The 16,747-nt window shown below is 34.4% G+C and overlaps 2 protein-coding genes across 2 annotated transcripts in view; one reads left to right on the top strand and one right to left on the bottom strand.

The window, feature by feature from the left end:
• Nucleotides 1-16,747, top strand: part of LOC118199657 (mitochondrial import inner membrane translocase subunit TIM50-like) — a 94,518-nt gene that overhangs the window by 45,848 nt on the left and 31,923 nt on the right. The gene's annotated exons all lie outside the window — the stretch shown is intronic.
• LOC118199656 (uncharacterized) overlaps nucleotides 13,293-16,747 on the bottom strand; it is a 430,613-nt gene continuing 427,158 nt past the window's right edge. The window contains exon 19 of the mRNA XM_085824456.1: nucleotides 13,293-15,265. Within this exon, the coding sequence (XP_085680582.1) occupies nucleotides 14,966-15,265 (300 nt within the window). The 3' untranslated portion in view covers nucleotides 13,293-14,965. The remainder of the gene's footprint in view (nucleotides 15,266-16,747) is intronic.

Raw genomic sequence — 16,747 nt, 5'->3', positions numbered from 1 at the left:
CAATCAAATCTGCAGCACTGCACTTTCTTAATGAAGTTTGAGAGGCCCACCAGCAGCTGAGTGATAAAATTGTTGAACACTGGTAGTTCCAACCTAGGCTCGAATCCAGGTGAACGGGCTGGCTACATAGGCATTTTCCCCATGTGCAACATATATACGAGCCAGTTTCCCTTAAAAAGTCAGATAGCACTGGTTTTCCCATGTGGAGCGTGTATATCAGCCAGTTTCTTTTGGAAAGTTGTCCACAAAGGCATCCTTCCCTTAGGCAGATAGCCCTAGTGTGTTTTGAAATAATAAACTAAAACATCTTGTGATGAAATTTGTAATTACTTTTTCATGTATCTGTCTATCGAGCTAACGACATGCTCAGTTTCTTCTTAACGTTTTTTTTTTTTTTTTTTTTGTTGTTGTTTCAAGTTAAAAATTTGTTTAGACTTTTAGTATCATAGCACTGTTTTGAATTTACCATTTGGATAGATAGTGTGGTGATTTAATGTTTGCTTTCGAACCTGTTGCTCAGCAGATGCACTTTCACCTCCAAAGATTGCATGAAGCTTTCTAACAGTTTGCATGTAACGCTCAGTGTTCTTGTAATTTGTTTTAACATTTAAATCTCAGTGTTTCTTTTTTAGAGCTTCATGTCAACAATGCTGCGAAATGAACTGACGGTGATAAAATGCCGGTGTTGCCAGGTCAAATCAAACTCAACATTCATATATCAGAACATTTACCTATTTTGAGTATATATAAAAATACTTTCCATTTTCTAAAAATAAAGTACAGTCGAATCTGGTTAATTAGACCACCGGATAATCGGACCATCCGCTTTTTCAGACCGAATCCTAAAGAACCAAAACAAATCCTATGTACATAAGCCTAATATTATTCGCTTATTTGGACCAAAATTCCGTTTAAGCGGACCAAAAAACATGAGAATGAATAAGAAACAGAAGCCACAAGTTGGCCGCGTACAGCGGATGTACAGATGGTTCATGGCATATGGGAGGATCTGTAGCTGTGCTCCTTAGGAGAATGCTTTAGTAAAAGTCAGGAATTCCTTAAAGTGCATGACAAGAGCAAAACCAGAGGGATGTGAACATGCACACCATTTTCTTTGACCTTTCTTAAAACAGAGCCACCAATAGCCGCCAGCAGGTTATTAGTCCCACTACGTCTCCACTTTTCGAGGAAGTGAACAATAGAGTGTCCGGCTCCACCTGAAAGGAATTCCCGCCTGTCAATCATGATTAAAGTTTACACGAGAAGGCTATCATATCACCACACTTTTGGGATGATTTTAGTGCCAAAGCTTTGAATGGCGAGCATTTTATCTTGTCCTCAACATCTTGACCCCGAAGCACCAAGGTTTCTTCAGACCACTTTAGTCAGTGAACTGTGCGCCTGCCTTGTCTCCCCTGCCACGACGGGACTTGACGTTAGCTGAAAAAAATGGTTTCCTGGATAAAAACAACCACGAAAACTAATCAACTTCAGTTGGTGAAAATTACCAGATTGGCAAAGACTACAATTTCGCACTTGAAAAAACAAGAGAATGAGCTGCGAGAAGAATGGGCACAATGTGAAGGACGAGGAGAAACTTCCAAAAAACGGAAGCATGAAGGCAAGGATCCAGATGTCGATGGGGCACTTAATGAATTGTTTGCCATTGTTGCTGGAGGAGCTGTGCGAGTAAGCGGCCTAATATTAAAATGCAAAGCAAAAGAACTCTCTAAAAAGCTAGGCCATGATGACTTTAAAGCTACAGACGGATGGTTGTCTCGATGGAAATCTAGACATGACATAAAATTCAAGAAAGCACAAGACGAGAATGAAAGTGCTGACAGTGCAGATGCTGAAGAATGGAAATCAATAAAACTGCCCGAACTTCTTGAAAATTTTTCAGCAGATGATATCTACAGTGCTGATGAAACTGGGCTGTATTATCGCACTACACCAGACAGCTCGCTAAGTTACAACATGGCTCCAAAAAAAGCGATGGATCACGTAACTGTCTTGTGCTGCTCAAACATGTCAGGAACGGACAAGAGGAAGCTGTTGGTTATAGGAAAAAGCACGAAGCCTCGCTGCTGTAAAGGACGTAGGATGGAGAGTTTACCAGTTGTGTATTGTGCGAACAGAAATGCGTGGATGACCTCTGAACTTTTTAAAGAATGGCTGAAGAATTGGACAGAGAGCTACAACGCCAGTCGAGAAAAGTGCTGCTTCTTCTTGACAGTTGCGCAGCAAATCTTCATTTAGATTGCTTGAAGAACATCCAACTGGAATTTTTACCTCCCAGTACCACAGCTTTGGTTCAGCCAATGGACATGGACATCATCAAGAATTTGAAGACCCTATATTGTGCAAGGTTGGTTAATTACATCCTTGAAGCAATTGAAGAAAGTTTGCTGACCTCTTCGTCAAAAGCCAGCAAAGTCAGTGCAAAGGTCAACATCTTACAAGCAGTTACATTTGTGGCTGACAGCTGGCGAAAAGTGAGCAGTGAGACAATTCAGAACTGTTTTTCTCACTGTGGCTTTAAGCACTTGGTTTTGAAGTTGGATGTGGACATGATCATAGCAAGTGAAAATGATGATGGACGTGTGAAACTTCAACAGGTACAAAATTAGGAAGAATTTTTATTCATCGACAACGGGCTTCAATGCTACGATGAAAATGAAGATTACGACACTGCAATCATTGCTTGAATTGCAGCAAAACACACAACACAAGAAAATGATGATGCCACTAATAAGTTGGTGCAAATAACAACACAGGATGTGAGGAAATGCATTGAAACTTTGCATCGGTATTTCATGCAGGAGGGAAACGAAGGCAGTCCCATTGCTGCATTAGATGTTTGTGGTGATTAAATTCATATGCAATCAATCCGTCAAGAGAACGCATCAGATCACACTGGATAAATTCTTCAGATGTTGACTGAAACTTGGTAAGAACTTGTTTTTATTGTGCTTCGCATGCTGACTATCGTGGAGATCGTTTATTAGAATTTGTTTCTAAATTAATTTTCTCAATGAAAAACGTTCGGCTGTAGTTTTTGTTTGTACATATATGTTTGCCATACATGTATGTGTACCGCACAATAAAGATCATAATTACATTTTAGTACATGATTTATATGCACATTTACTGTTTGCTACATATAGCACGTCCCATCTTACAACATATGACATGTTCGTGTAATCCGACCAGCCGGTTATTAGGACCAAACTGTTCGCTTCCCGATGTGGTCTGATTAACCGGAATTGACTGTACTTTTTTTTTTTTTGTATACAGTCAAAAGTTGTTAATCCGGACTCGTTGGGACTTCAGCGATTCCGGATTATCGATTTTTCCGGATTATAGATCATCAGTTTAAATCTCGTAAGATGGCATGCAGAAATTCTAAAATTGAAAATATGAAACCGTAATTTATGAAATAAAGAACAATTATGATCTAAAGGGTATCAAAATTTACAAAAAAATAAAGCTTAATATTTATTTGTTTACTTTATTAAACATTTCTTTCAATGTAAGTTGTTTCGTTTTATGTGATAATACTTTCTCTTTAATTCTATAAACAGACATAATTTCTTGTTCAGTTACAAGGTTTCGCTGTTCAAGTCCTGTAATTGCTGTGCCGAGAATACCGACTAACTTGTCAATCGAAATTTTTTCGTTTTCGCTAACCTCTATCTGTCACCTTCTTCATGTCTTAATCCATTTTTTGCAGCAATTCCACTTTTTGTTTGATGGACATCGAAACATACTTTCGTTTTGTAGATCCTTTGGGAACTCCAGCATCGGAAATTCTATTTGACATAATCGAAAATTTAAGTTTACTTTTATAAAATTGCTCTTAAAATAATAAGCCGGATCCAACTCGAAGATTAAGGAACAATGCAATCATCAACATTAACTGAAATAGATAATTAGATAATTTTAGCTTATACCGTTCATTATACATAAAATGCGCACACGAAAACGTATTCTGCACTTGCGCACACGCATATGTGCAGTCGTAAAGGTCTTACGTGCACTTGTAAACGCCTATGCGCATGTGTCAATGCGGCTAATTCAAAAGCAAAAAAAAATTGTTTTTACTTTTCAAAATTATGGAGCTTTGAAAGTAATACTTGCTTTATAAAATTTTTAATATAGAGTTTTTAAGCAAAATTTCAAGTCTGAAGTTAATGAAAAATTAATTTCATCTTTAAGAAGATATAGATGAAATTTATTGGTTGTACATAATTAAAGTTGGTTTTCTAAGTTTTGCATAAAATTTTAATTTAAAAAAAAAGTATTTCCAGACTATCCAACCGTTTTACGAATTTTCCGGAAAATCAATTACTTGAAAATTCAAGCAGATTTCAGAGGTTGCCAAATTCCAGTAAACTTGCAACAACCATTTACAGGATTTGATTGTAACTACATTTTAAAAATATCCTGAAAACATTGTGTGATAAAAATCCCATATGATTTCAAATAATTTTAAATATTGTGAAAAAACTTACATATGTACATATTTTCAAACTATTTCACTACCAAAGCATATAATATAATTTTGTTTAATTTATTAAAAATTAATTTATGTTTCACTAAGTCAATACACACAGTTGCCTATTTATTTGGTTTCTCAATTTTTAAAATAAGTGCTAAGCTTTTTTTTAGGGGGAAAAGGGGGTTGCATTCTGGGAAATGTGTTTATATATTTCTTTACTAACAATTGAAAATTCAGTATGGCCAAAACATTTTGATGTAGATTGTAGCTTTTGACTTGACTCTTGAACTTGATATCAACAGAATTTGGAGATGAAAAACTGCTAGAAGAGCTGAATCGTGGAATGTAAAAGAATGTAGTAAGCTGTCTATTCCCTAAACCTTTACTAACAGTTATCAGAGGGATTTGCGGATTCAAACACTTCATATGTACTTGCGCATCGATGGTTTTAAGATTCAGTGGTAATCCAAGTTTGTCGAAAGTGTGGTGGTTCAGCAAAACATAATATCACATCTCATATCAATAATCACCAATCAATAAAATATAAATTGACTTAATTAAATATAATAATATCTCAATCTCAGAAATCGCACATCATCCATCGAGTAACTTCCATCGAGTCTCAGTACACACTCAATGGCGCTGTCAGCGCCCTCTAGCGTCAGGCGGGTCTTACCATTCTCCCCGCTTAAAACTCCCATGGAGTTTACATTTCAGTTTCCAGATATTCAAATAAATTTAAAGTCACTAAAATTACACTAAACTAAATATTAAATTGGTAAACTAATAAATATAAAATAAAAGTTTTTCAAGTTCATTTAGTCTTTAAATGGTAGAGGAATAACTTTGTTGATATGGCTCGCCGAAGAACACCTGTAGAGGTCTTAACTTCAACTACTCTGACCAGACCATCAGCACCAGGATACACTTGTTGGATGCGACCCAATGGCCAATGCAAAGGATTGGGGTTGGAGTCCTTCAGAAGTACTAGTTGACCAATCTGCATGTTTGGCTGCGAACTGCTCCATTTGGTACGATTCTGTACTTGATTTAGATACTCGGAATGCCACCGCTTCCAAAATTTAGCTTGGAATCTCTGAACTAGTCCCCACCTGGAATGAAAAGAAAGAGAATGCGAAGCAGTATGTGGTTCAGGAAAGGATAACATACCACTTCCTGTTAAAAAATGTCCCGGAGTTAAAGGCTGTAAGTTGTTCGGATCGGAAGAAAGCGGTGATAATGGACGGGAATTCAGAACTGCTTCTATCTGAGTAACTAAAGTAGTTAACTCTTCAAAATTCATGATAGCTGATTTTGCTACTCTTAACAAAATCCATTTTACTGATTTTATATTTGCTTCCCACAGTCCACCACTTCACAAAGTGAGGAGAAGCTGGTGGGATAAATTTCCATTGGATGCCTTCTTCTGCATTAAATCCTGGAATTGGGTTAGATTTGCAAATATCATTATATGCGTGAAGAATATTTCTTGAACCTTTGAAATTCGTGGCATTATCGCTCCAGATAACGGCTGGTTTTGATCTTCTGGCAATAAATCGTCGTAAACAGGCTAGAAAAGCGTCTGTTATTAACTCAGAAACGACTTCTAAATGCACTGCTTTAGTGCAGAAACAGATAAATAATGCAATATAAGACTTTAAAGTCACCTTTGACTTTTTCAAATTAGGTTTCGTGGTTATAGTTCCTGCGAAATCTAATTCGACCTTCTCGAAAGGTCTAGAAGGCACGACTCTGTCCCTAGGTAGATTACACATCATCTGGTTTACCGTTTGATTCTTCGTTCTAAAGCAAGTGATGCACTTATTTATTACTCTTCTAACTCGATCTTGACCAGACGGTATCCAATATGATTGTCTTATTAAAGATAATGTAGTCTATACGCCAGAATGTAAGGATTTTCTATGATAATATTCAATAACTACAGTGGTTGGACAAAAATATGGAAACACCTTTAAAAAAACACATTTCTTTGCTTAATATGGTGTAGGAAACCCATTGGAATCCAAAACAGCTTGCAGTCTTCTCGGAATGGATAAATACAGTTCTGTATGTTTGCCAAGGGAATATTATACCATTCTTCCTGCAAAATGGTGGCAAGTTCAGATAATGATGTTGGCGGTGGATAACGAGAACGCACTTTCCGTTCCAATGTAGACCACAAAGGTTCGATAATATTCAGGTCTGGTGATTGTGGTGGCCAGGGGAGATGGGACAACTCATCCTCGTGCTCAGAAAACCAGTCCTGGACAATGTGAGCTGTGTGAACAGGGGATTTGTCGTCTTGGAAGACACCATCACCATCGGGGAACAAAGTTTGTACCATGGGATGAACTTGATCGGCCAAAATGTTCACATAAGTCTTAGCAGTCATGTGCCCTGACACAGTTATCATGGGGCTAGCAGAGAACCACGATATGGTTGCCCAAACCAAACCCCGCCATGTTTCACTCTTGGCAACAAGCAGTCTGTATTATAGGCTTGAGATGGCGTTCTCCATACGTAAACTCGGCCAGAAGTGGGAAACAATGTGAAAGAAGACTCGTCAGACCATATTACTCGTTTCCACTGCTCTATAGTCCAGGCTTTATGACTTAAACACCATCTTTTCCTGTTACGGGCATTAGCATCACTGATGAGTGGCTTCTCAATTGCAGCACGGCCAGCAATTCCCTGTTTATGAAGCTCCCTTCTAATTGTTTTGGTACTCACAGGGTTCGGTAACACAACATTCATTTCAGCAGTAACTTTTGCAGCTGCGGTCTTCATATTTTTCGTCACAATTGCCCTTAATGATCGTCTGTCACGATCACTCAGGACACGCTTTCGTCCGCGCTGTGATTTAGCAGATGATGTTTTTCCCCTTTTCAAATATGCGGAATAAATCTTCGATACAATACCTCTTGAAACACTAAACACCTCGGCCACCTTGCTTACGGAAGCACCTACCATACGTGCTCCAACAATTTGCCCACGTTCGAAGTCTGTTAACTCTGACATAATGCAATGACAACCTCACGTAACAGTACTCCAACAACAACTGAACTGTTTAGCACATTTACGAAGTTGTATAGGTGGTGTCAGTAGTCAAAAATGCTAGCGCCACCTACATATTTCATTAAAATCAATCTTTCTTTTCAAACATGCAGCTCACAAGGTGTTTCCATATTTTTGTCCATCCACTGTAAATTAGTGAAATGATGAGCCTTTGGCAAGAGTATCTGATGTTTCTGAAGTTCAGAAAACTCAGAATACTCCAGTCTTCCTCCTACTCTCAGTACCTCATTTTTGTCAAGAAATACGTTCAGAGATGATATTTTACTATTTTTTGGAATAGATTGTCTGTTTTTCAAGCACTTTATTTCCCTTTGAAATTCAGTTGACTGTACGGGTTTTACTAAAGAAGTTTTAGTAATTTTTAGTAGCTTAGCTTGTGAAGTTGAACCTCTACCTGATTATTATCTTTATTTTGATGTAATTTAGTAAATCGTGATTGGCAACAGTTGAGTTTTTACATCTACGTTTTTCGAGTTTGTTCTATTGTTTACTTTCGTTTTCAGTAATGAGAATAATGACTTTTTGAGATGTTTTTCACGAGTATTTAAAAACTGATGAGTAATATATTATGCCATTTATGTTCCGAGTATTGCTTTGAGGTGTCAAAGCTAAAACTAACACTTAATTAGACTTGTAAATAGAATTGTAATATTAAACTGTTTGTGTTGTGACGAGATGTCTTTCATTGGATAATTGATTGTATACTCATTTTCCATCATAATTCTTCTGATATCTAAGGTAAAACGGGATAACTTCAGTAGCATGTCTTAACTCAGAAGCACATATGAAGTCTATTCTCAACTCTGGGTTTGCTTTACAGTTATTGATAAATCTCAAACATAAAGCAGTTATCCTAATTAATTTACTGAATGAGGAGTATTTTGTGATCAAATCGTTTTCATTTTGGCTATTTTCAACAGTTGCATTTACAACAACTGACTTCTTAAACTCTAACTTATCGACATCTACTTCGCTTTCTTCCAAGGGGTCATGCTGTATTATTCATTGTCAACCAACAGGGTCCATGCCACCAGAGCTGATTATTCTTGAGCTCGCTTAAGGATAAACCCCTAGAAATCAAATCGGCGAGATTATTCTTTCCTATACAATGATGCCATTCTTCTGGATTGTTGTATTTTTGTATTTCTTTTATTCTATTCTTCACGAACACCTTATGTCTATTTGGATCACCTTTTAATCCAGTAATAAGCTATTGAGGAATCCGTCCAAAAACATCGAGTATCTGGAAAACTTAGTGCAGTTACAATTTTATTGCTCAATCTTGAAGACAAAAGTGCACCCATGAGTTCCAATCTAGGAATCGAAAGGGTTTTTAACGGAGCTACCCTGCTCTTTGATGCTATAAACCTAGAAATGATATTTCCACTCTTTAATTCTATGCGTAAGTACGCAACAGTACCATAAGCTTTCTTAGATGCATCTGAAAAACAGTGTAATTGAATAGTGATTGCATGACTGGGCAAAGAATTTTGAAAATAATATCGGGGAAAACTTATTTCCTTTACATCGTAAATCTCACAGCACCATTTATTCCAAGCAATTTCTAACTGTTTGGGCAATTTTTCATCACAGTCTAATCCTAAACACCAAATTTCTTGTATCAAGTACTTAACTCTAATAGTATACGGTCCTATAAAACCTACTGGATCGAAAAGTCGACCTACTGCTTGTAGTAAGTGCCTTTTTGTGTTAGTTCTTTTTAAAAGAAATGTTTCCAGATTTCTGGTATCGAAATAAAACGTGTCAGTTTGTTCATCCCAACCAATTCCCAACACTTTTGAAGCTATCAATTTTGTATCTAAAGACTCTTCACCCTGATCTACATTGAAGTTTAAATTCTTTACTTAGCTCAGGAGAATTGGTTCTCCACTTTCGAAGGTCCATGCTTGCCTCTTTAAGAATGTCTACACTCACTTTACAAGTCTTTAGAGCCTGTTGAACAGTGATTTGCCCACAAATAAAATCGTCGACATACAATGATTCATTAAGATGCTTAGTTAGAAGTCAGAGGAAATATATCTACGTACCTTTTCAAGTGATGTTTCATTGTGGCTGCAAGGAGGAACAGGCTAGATCTCACCCCAAATAACACCCTTGTCATCCGAAAAATTTCCAATTTCTTGTTTTCATCATCAGTTACTGAATCTTCTTCCCAGAAGAATCTGGTGTAGTTTCGTTCATTTTCATCTATTTCAATCTGGAGAAAGGCCATCTTAATATCTGCAACAAATGCTATCGGATTCGTTCTAATTCTGATCAAAAGAAGAAATAGGTTAGCCATAAAATTAAGTCCCGTGTATACGTAATCGTTCAAAGATAATTGACCTTTTGCATGCGCCGAAGCATCAAACACAATGCGTAATTTGCTTGTAGTCTTATCCATACGTATTACAGCTCGATGAGGTAGATAAAATGTATTTTGGCGTAAATTTACTTCATCAACTGGGACAGGTTCAATAATATTCTCCGAAAGATAATTCTTTAGAACAGCGTTATATTCACAAAATAAGGATGGGTCATTTTTAAAAGATGATTTCAATCTCAAAAATCTTTTCATTGCTATCTGCTCGTTATTTTCTAATAATGTCTTCATATTTGGTTTCCAGGGCAGTTACACTCTGTATCGCTTATTTTGATATGTAATTCCGGATTCAAATTCACTCATTATTTCTTTCTCAGTGGGTTCTATTTCAGCTACTTCTGCCTCGATACCCAAATTCTCTAAATCCCAAAATTCCTCGAGTTGATCAAAAATATTGGATTCGTTTACTATAACACTCATTGCAAACATTTCATTTAAGTTCCAGGGCAGGTTGACCTTGCAAACACCACCCAAATATTGTTTCAACTGCAACGAGGATTTTGCTTAGGCGTGTAATTCACCTTTCAGTACTGATATTTCTTTATTGTTAAATTCATAACAGTCTGCTAGTTGTACATTTTTTAAACGTCTAAATTGTTTCTCAATATTTTTATCCGGAGTCGGTAAATGTGTACCGGAAATATGTTCTGTCTCCAGTGCTTCAATTTCTATGCATAAATTTGGATCATCTCTATTCTTTAATTTAAGTTTAACTACATTAAATGATTTTGTTTCCTTAGCACCAAATGTGCAAATGGAAAGGCTTTCCTTTTTAACAACTGGAAAGTTAAATCTTTTGGAAATAGTTGATAAAGTAAAGGAGCGGTGTGAACCATTGTCCAGGAAAATTCTAACAATTTCCTGCTCTTTTCCATTATAAATTAAGGTTGAACATGTTTGTAACACATTATCGGTTTCTCCTTTTGGAGAAATAATGTGTGGATTATTTTGATTTCGAAAACAAATTGAAACATAGTGAGGTTTGCTACAGATGGGACACAAATCCTTTTTCAAACATTCTTTCACTCGGTTTGGGGTCAAACAACGAAAACATTGACCACGTTGCTTCAATATATCTCTCCATTCATTTGCATTAAATGAAGAGCATGATTCTGATTTATGACCTTTGCTACAAAATAAACACATTACATTTTCGACTGACGCCAGGAATTCATGCGTGTGTGGGGAGGGGAAAGAATTTTCCCTCTTATGCGGAGGTCTTGAAGAGTTATGTCTAATGGAAGTAGAATTTTTATTTTTTATTTTCTCTTGCGAGGAGCATAAGTGCACTTGTTGATTCGATGATTTATAATTATTTATTGGAAAGGATCTCTTGTGGCTTCGAATTTCTTTATTAATGAATTGCAAAAGAGTTTTTAAGTCAAATTCTTTGTCGCCTTGAATGCGATTAAATTCTAAAACGAATTCTAAAGGAATTAATTTCATTAAAATTGGCGTCAATAGATTTGCATATGATTCACCTGTAATTCCTAAAGAATCTAAGCTTTCGTAAATTTATAACCTCGTTAGGATTTTTAACCGGAGTTAAATTCAGCAAAACACTCAAATGAGTGTTAATCAAAATGTTTTTATTTCCGAACCTTTCTTTCAATAAATCAAGTGCTTTATCATAATTTTCATTACTTAAAGCAAATCCACTAATACATGCTGCCGCGGTACCACCGAGATAGGATTTCAAATAATTAAATTTATCAACTTTGCTTAATTTGGGATTATTATGAACAGAGCTTTCAAATAAATTGTAAAAATCTAACCAACCAGAATAATTACCATAATATTTACTAATATGTAATTTAGGTAATTTTATATTTATATTAGGCAATTTTATTTTATATATATATTGGAAAAAAATTGGCATGTCATTTCAGAAAAAGTCCAATTTTGTGTCAAAATACTTATATTAGAACAATGCTACATATAAATCTAATACATATCCTAAGTTGCGTTTTCGATGCATGAAAAATGCAAGTTGAATTTTGGCTGTTGGCCCAGTAGAACGAGAGATATAGAACTTTTTTTTTTTTTTTTTTTTTTTTTGTGCAGTGTACCAGACAATGGAAATTATTACCGCTCCTGCATCAGTACAGCCAGCTAATGACATCTACTTTAAGATGCCACATCAGTCTTGGTTTTAGCTTCGCGTATTGAACTTTGAGTCAATCTCTGCTTAATCATTCACAACCAAAGAAATATTTTAACGCAGCTGACAAGGAATATGGAGTCACTGACACAATTATATATGATGTATAGGTATCCTTACTTGTTTTTGCCCAAATGCAGCACACATATAAAATAACAGCATGGTTTGATAAATTTCATTCCTTTGACAAGTGCTCACTGTTGGCTCACAAAAATTTATGGATACTGCTTTCCAGCATCTTCTCTGCTAAGACAATTCCATGCATTGTTTGTGGGGTTTTTAATCTCACAAATCCCTTCTTTGTATATCTTCCGTTTGAAGGTATTCTTGACAAGTGCAGCCATGGCAGATAAGTCTTACTATTCAATGAGAAAAATGAAATGAAATCAACAGCTCTATAGAAAAGTTTGACATAAGAAAAAAAAAAAAAAAAAAAAAAAAAAAAACCTTATTCTATAACATACAACATTCAGACATTATTATTAGCTTTCTAGACAATATGGTATGGCTATTATTTATTGCCAGTAAAGTACCAACCCAAAGGATCTTGCACTGTTTGTTCTCCAGACAAAATGATGACTTTAAATTAGGAAAATGATTCAACTTGAATCTTGATTCATCAGCAAACAGAAAACAGCTTAGTAATTTTCACTTCATGAACACAACTGACCCATGTTAGAAAGTCTCTGATCAGAAGTGCTTCCTTTCTGTTTTACACTGTGAATAATCTGTTTTCTTGAAATATCTCACATGTCATTGCACTACTACCCATGCAGTGACACTTGTCTAATCTGAATCTAATTGATTTCACTATCCGTTTTCAAAGTAATTAACTGCTCACTAGCAAACTTAATCTGAAATGTATATGTAGCACTTAAAATGCAGTTACAAACAAGCAGTGCCTTGTTTTCCTTAAAAGCGAAATAATTTGGTCTTGTTATCACCGTTTTTGTTTATTTCACATAAATCTATTAACTTTTAAATCAAGTGATTCCTCCTAGGAATCACTTGATTTAATCAATCATACAATGCTCAAAATGTAAAAAAATTACTAGCTGACACATTAAAGAGATTCTGTAATGCCAAGAACTAGAGCTAGGCTATAATGTTTAGCTTAAAAATGAGGAATGTAAAACATTAATAAATAAATATAGAAATAAGATTACATCACAAAACATTTCAAAATAGCTTTATTTTACTAAAACTGTAGAAATTCATAAGAACATTCATCAGATTTTTGATACTTGTTTTGTATATTTTCAAAGGATTTTCTCATTACAATGAGAGATGGAACTTTGAAATTTTAACTCTGTACAAATTTCACATAACATCCATATATAATTTTTATGAAATGTGATTATTAAAATACATTAATATTTTTAAATAAGTTTCATTTTTCTTAGGTGATATTTTGAGCTTTTAAAAATCACAAAATTGCCAGAGATGCAATGAAAATGTTTTTTTGAAGACACTCAAAACTTGAATGCTATATTTAAACCAATTAATTTCCATTTAGTTAGATGTAACATCATTTTCAAATGATATTTTGCTATTTGGTTTTATTGAATTAAAAAATATAAAATTAATCATATGCGACTAAAATTTCAAGCAGTTCTATTACAAAAAGTAAATTTCTTTCAGAATTGTTCATGTTAAGAAATCAGCATGATAGTAAAGAAGTTCTGGTAAAAAATTCATTTTTCATTACAATATTTAAAACACTTTAAACACAATATATACATATTTCTTTAGTAAATTAAAAAGGAATACATTTGAATTAAAAGTAGGCAGTTAAAAGCATGTGAATGAATTATGTAAATTAAAGTTACTATTTCTGGAAAATTCAATATTCAGTCTGATTTTCCCCATGTTTTAAAAATCTTGTTCAGGTTTTTAGTAAACACACATTATTTACATATGTATAGCAAAAATCACAAGGTAAAAGTTGTGATTAATGATGAAAATCATCACAATGGGGATTTTACATTAAAAATGAATTTATTGGTTGTTAATGATTTACTGCATATACTTTTTATAATCAGAAGATGGTGCTAAAACAAATGTTGAATTATAAATGATAATTATAATGAATGAAATTGCACTAGTAACATCACAGCTTTAATATACAATGAATGATTTTGTTTTAGCTTTCTAAATACAGTACTCAACTGAAGTCTTGCATAAAAACAATATTCAATACACATAAATCTGTACTAATACTACAATATTTTAAATTACTCAAGATATACACTAAATTATAAATACCACTTACGAAAGTGCGAAAAGAACTTAAACTGAAAATTCACATTAAAAAAAATCCATTTGGTATACTACGACTTCAAATTTCCATGACACTTTTGATAATACTTTTTCTTTTTTACATATATATCTTTAAAAATAGAATTATTCTGCATTTCCCACTTTATCAAAATTAAGTATTACAAATTTTGGTAAACATTGCAACATTCTTATGTAAGGGATCATCAGCACAAAGTCCCATTTGTCAGTTTGCATCACAAGGATGTTTGTAGGACTTCTTACACAAATGTATACATATTTACAGGACATATCTTAAACTATACAAATCATCTACACCAATGATGTGCAAACAAAGAAGAACCTATTTTAAAAGTAATCGTGGAGTTTTTTTTTTTTTTTTGATGGAAATGGAATGCATTGTTTCAAAGATAATTCAAATTTAATAGATTTCATTAAAATATTACATCAAATATTGTGTTTGCACATCATTGTCATAAAAGTTCTCTCCATTATTTTGATGTTTTTAGCTTTGAAATAAAGCTGAACAATATAATAGTCTACTATACACACAGATGCCTAGAAGTGTCTAGTTTGTGTCTTTTTTGAGCCATATTGCAGGCACCCACTGAGGTTCTCTTTCAAGTGTATTTATTTCTTTAAGAAGTTCATTGAAAGCCTTATCAATATCAGAGTTGATGATGACCATGTCAAAATGATGTCCATAATTGTCCTCCATTTCTCGAGCTTTTTCAATTATGTCTTTAAGCTCTTCATCTTTGGGATTGTCCCCAGCTTTAATGCGGTTCTGTCGCAATTTTTCCAAGGAAGGTGGAGCAACAAATACAACATATGGTTTTAAGTCTGAATTCTTCAAAATCTTTAAAGACTAAAAAGAAATATATGCCACATAAATTTTGTATCAGACATGAAAAATGTACATGACTCACAACAGAATATCTTTTTCTGCAAAACTGTGATGAAGCTTTTTCGTACTCATAAAAATATAAAATGGCTCACATTTTTATTCATTACCTTTAATACACTTTGCATAAAAGAAACTTCATGATTTCCCTTTTAAATTACTTCTTATTTTCAGTTAAACATTTTAATTACCAACAGACTGGTAAGTTTTTATTATAATTTTTAACCTATTCAATTTCCAGTTCATGAAGTTGGGAGCGGGGGCACATAAGATGAAAATTAATAGGATTATAGCTTAACCCTTTCTGGCACTCTTACCTTTTAAATTTGGAATTTCGATTAAAAAAAAAAAAGTAGGCAGTCTAATTAGGCCTAGACAAGTACACAAGTAAAATTTTGTGAAGATAGCACTTATTGTTCTAATTCTGTGGGTGAGCCTGAAGCAGGCACACTGACTGAATAGAGCTTCGAAAAGGGTGCCAAAATGAGCATTGCTGGGAAGCGCATAAAAGAGTAAGTACAATTAAAAAACACTAGATTCTGAATACCGTAACAGATTTAGCATTACCCAGGGTGTGCCACGAGGAGATCTGCTACTCTACACCCCCCCCCTAAAAAACTCTTTTTTGGTTATATGATGATTACATGCATATGAATGGGAAAAAAGTAACTTGGGTATATGATATTTACATTACATATTTACATTGTAGTCTACTTTTTTCATGGTGGTACTTTTCGAAGAAAGTGACACCTTCTTTGAAAACGCACAACCCAATATTGCATGTTTTGCACATGTACCAGGATCCGTATCAGATTGATTATCTGAAAGCAATTCGTGTATCACTTTAAATGTAAATTTAAAGTGCTTCAGAAATGATCAGGCCTCTCTGATCCGTTTGGAAAATAATTAAAAATCCGAAAAAAACTAATATTATATCTACAATTAGAAATTATAAACTATAAAATAAATGTCTACAACTCAAAACTATTAAACACAGCAGTAGTGAAGCTTTGAATGAAAGAGAAAAACCAAACAGCTAACTGATAAAATTATCCTCGATCTTCAGAAAATCACCCCAACAATTTGTTAGTTGATAACCAAATGCCCCCCCCCTCCAAAAAAAAAAAAAAAAAAAGAGAGAGAGAGAGAAAAGAAGAAACAGGAAATGAAACACGGATGTGGACCCACCTTTCTGTTAATGAACTGATCAATGAGATGTGGAGAAACAAAGAATACAGTCTCTCAGTTGTCCTAGAGTCTCGGTGAGCCCGCTTTGGGAACAGCTGAGGTTCGCTGTTCGAATTTAGGCAAGATTTCAAAATAAGAATTTAAAACTAATATAGGATAAGGATATTAGCATACAACCAAAAAATAACATAGAAATTTCTTTTCAAATGATTCCTTTCATACCTTAAAAAAATCTGGAAGATTTCTTTGAAAAATGAG

Source organism: Stegodyphus dumicola, chromosome 9, assembly GCF_044657685.1.
Source record: "Stegodyphus dumicola isolate Sdum_Otavi_A_Nest chromosome 9, ASM4465768v1".
Taxonomy (NCBI): domain Eukaryota; kingdom Metazoa; phylum Arthropoda; class Arachnida; order Araneae; family Eresidae; genus Stegodyphus; species Stegodyphus dumicola.
The sequence above is the reverse complement of the archived record's forward strand: the minus strand, read 5'-3'. Positions and strand labels throughout refer to the sequence as shown.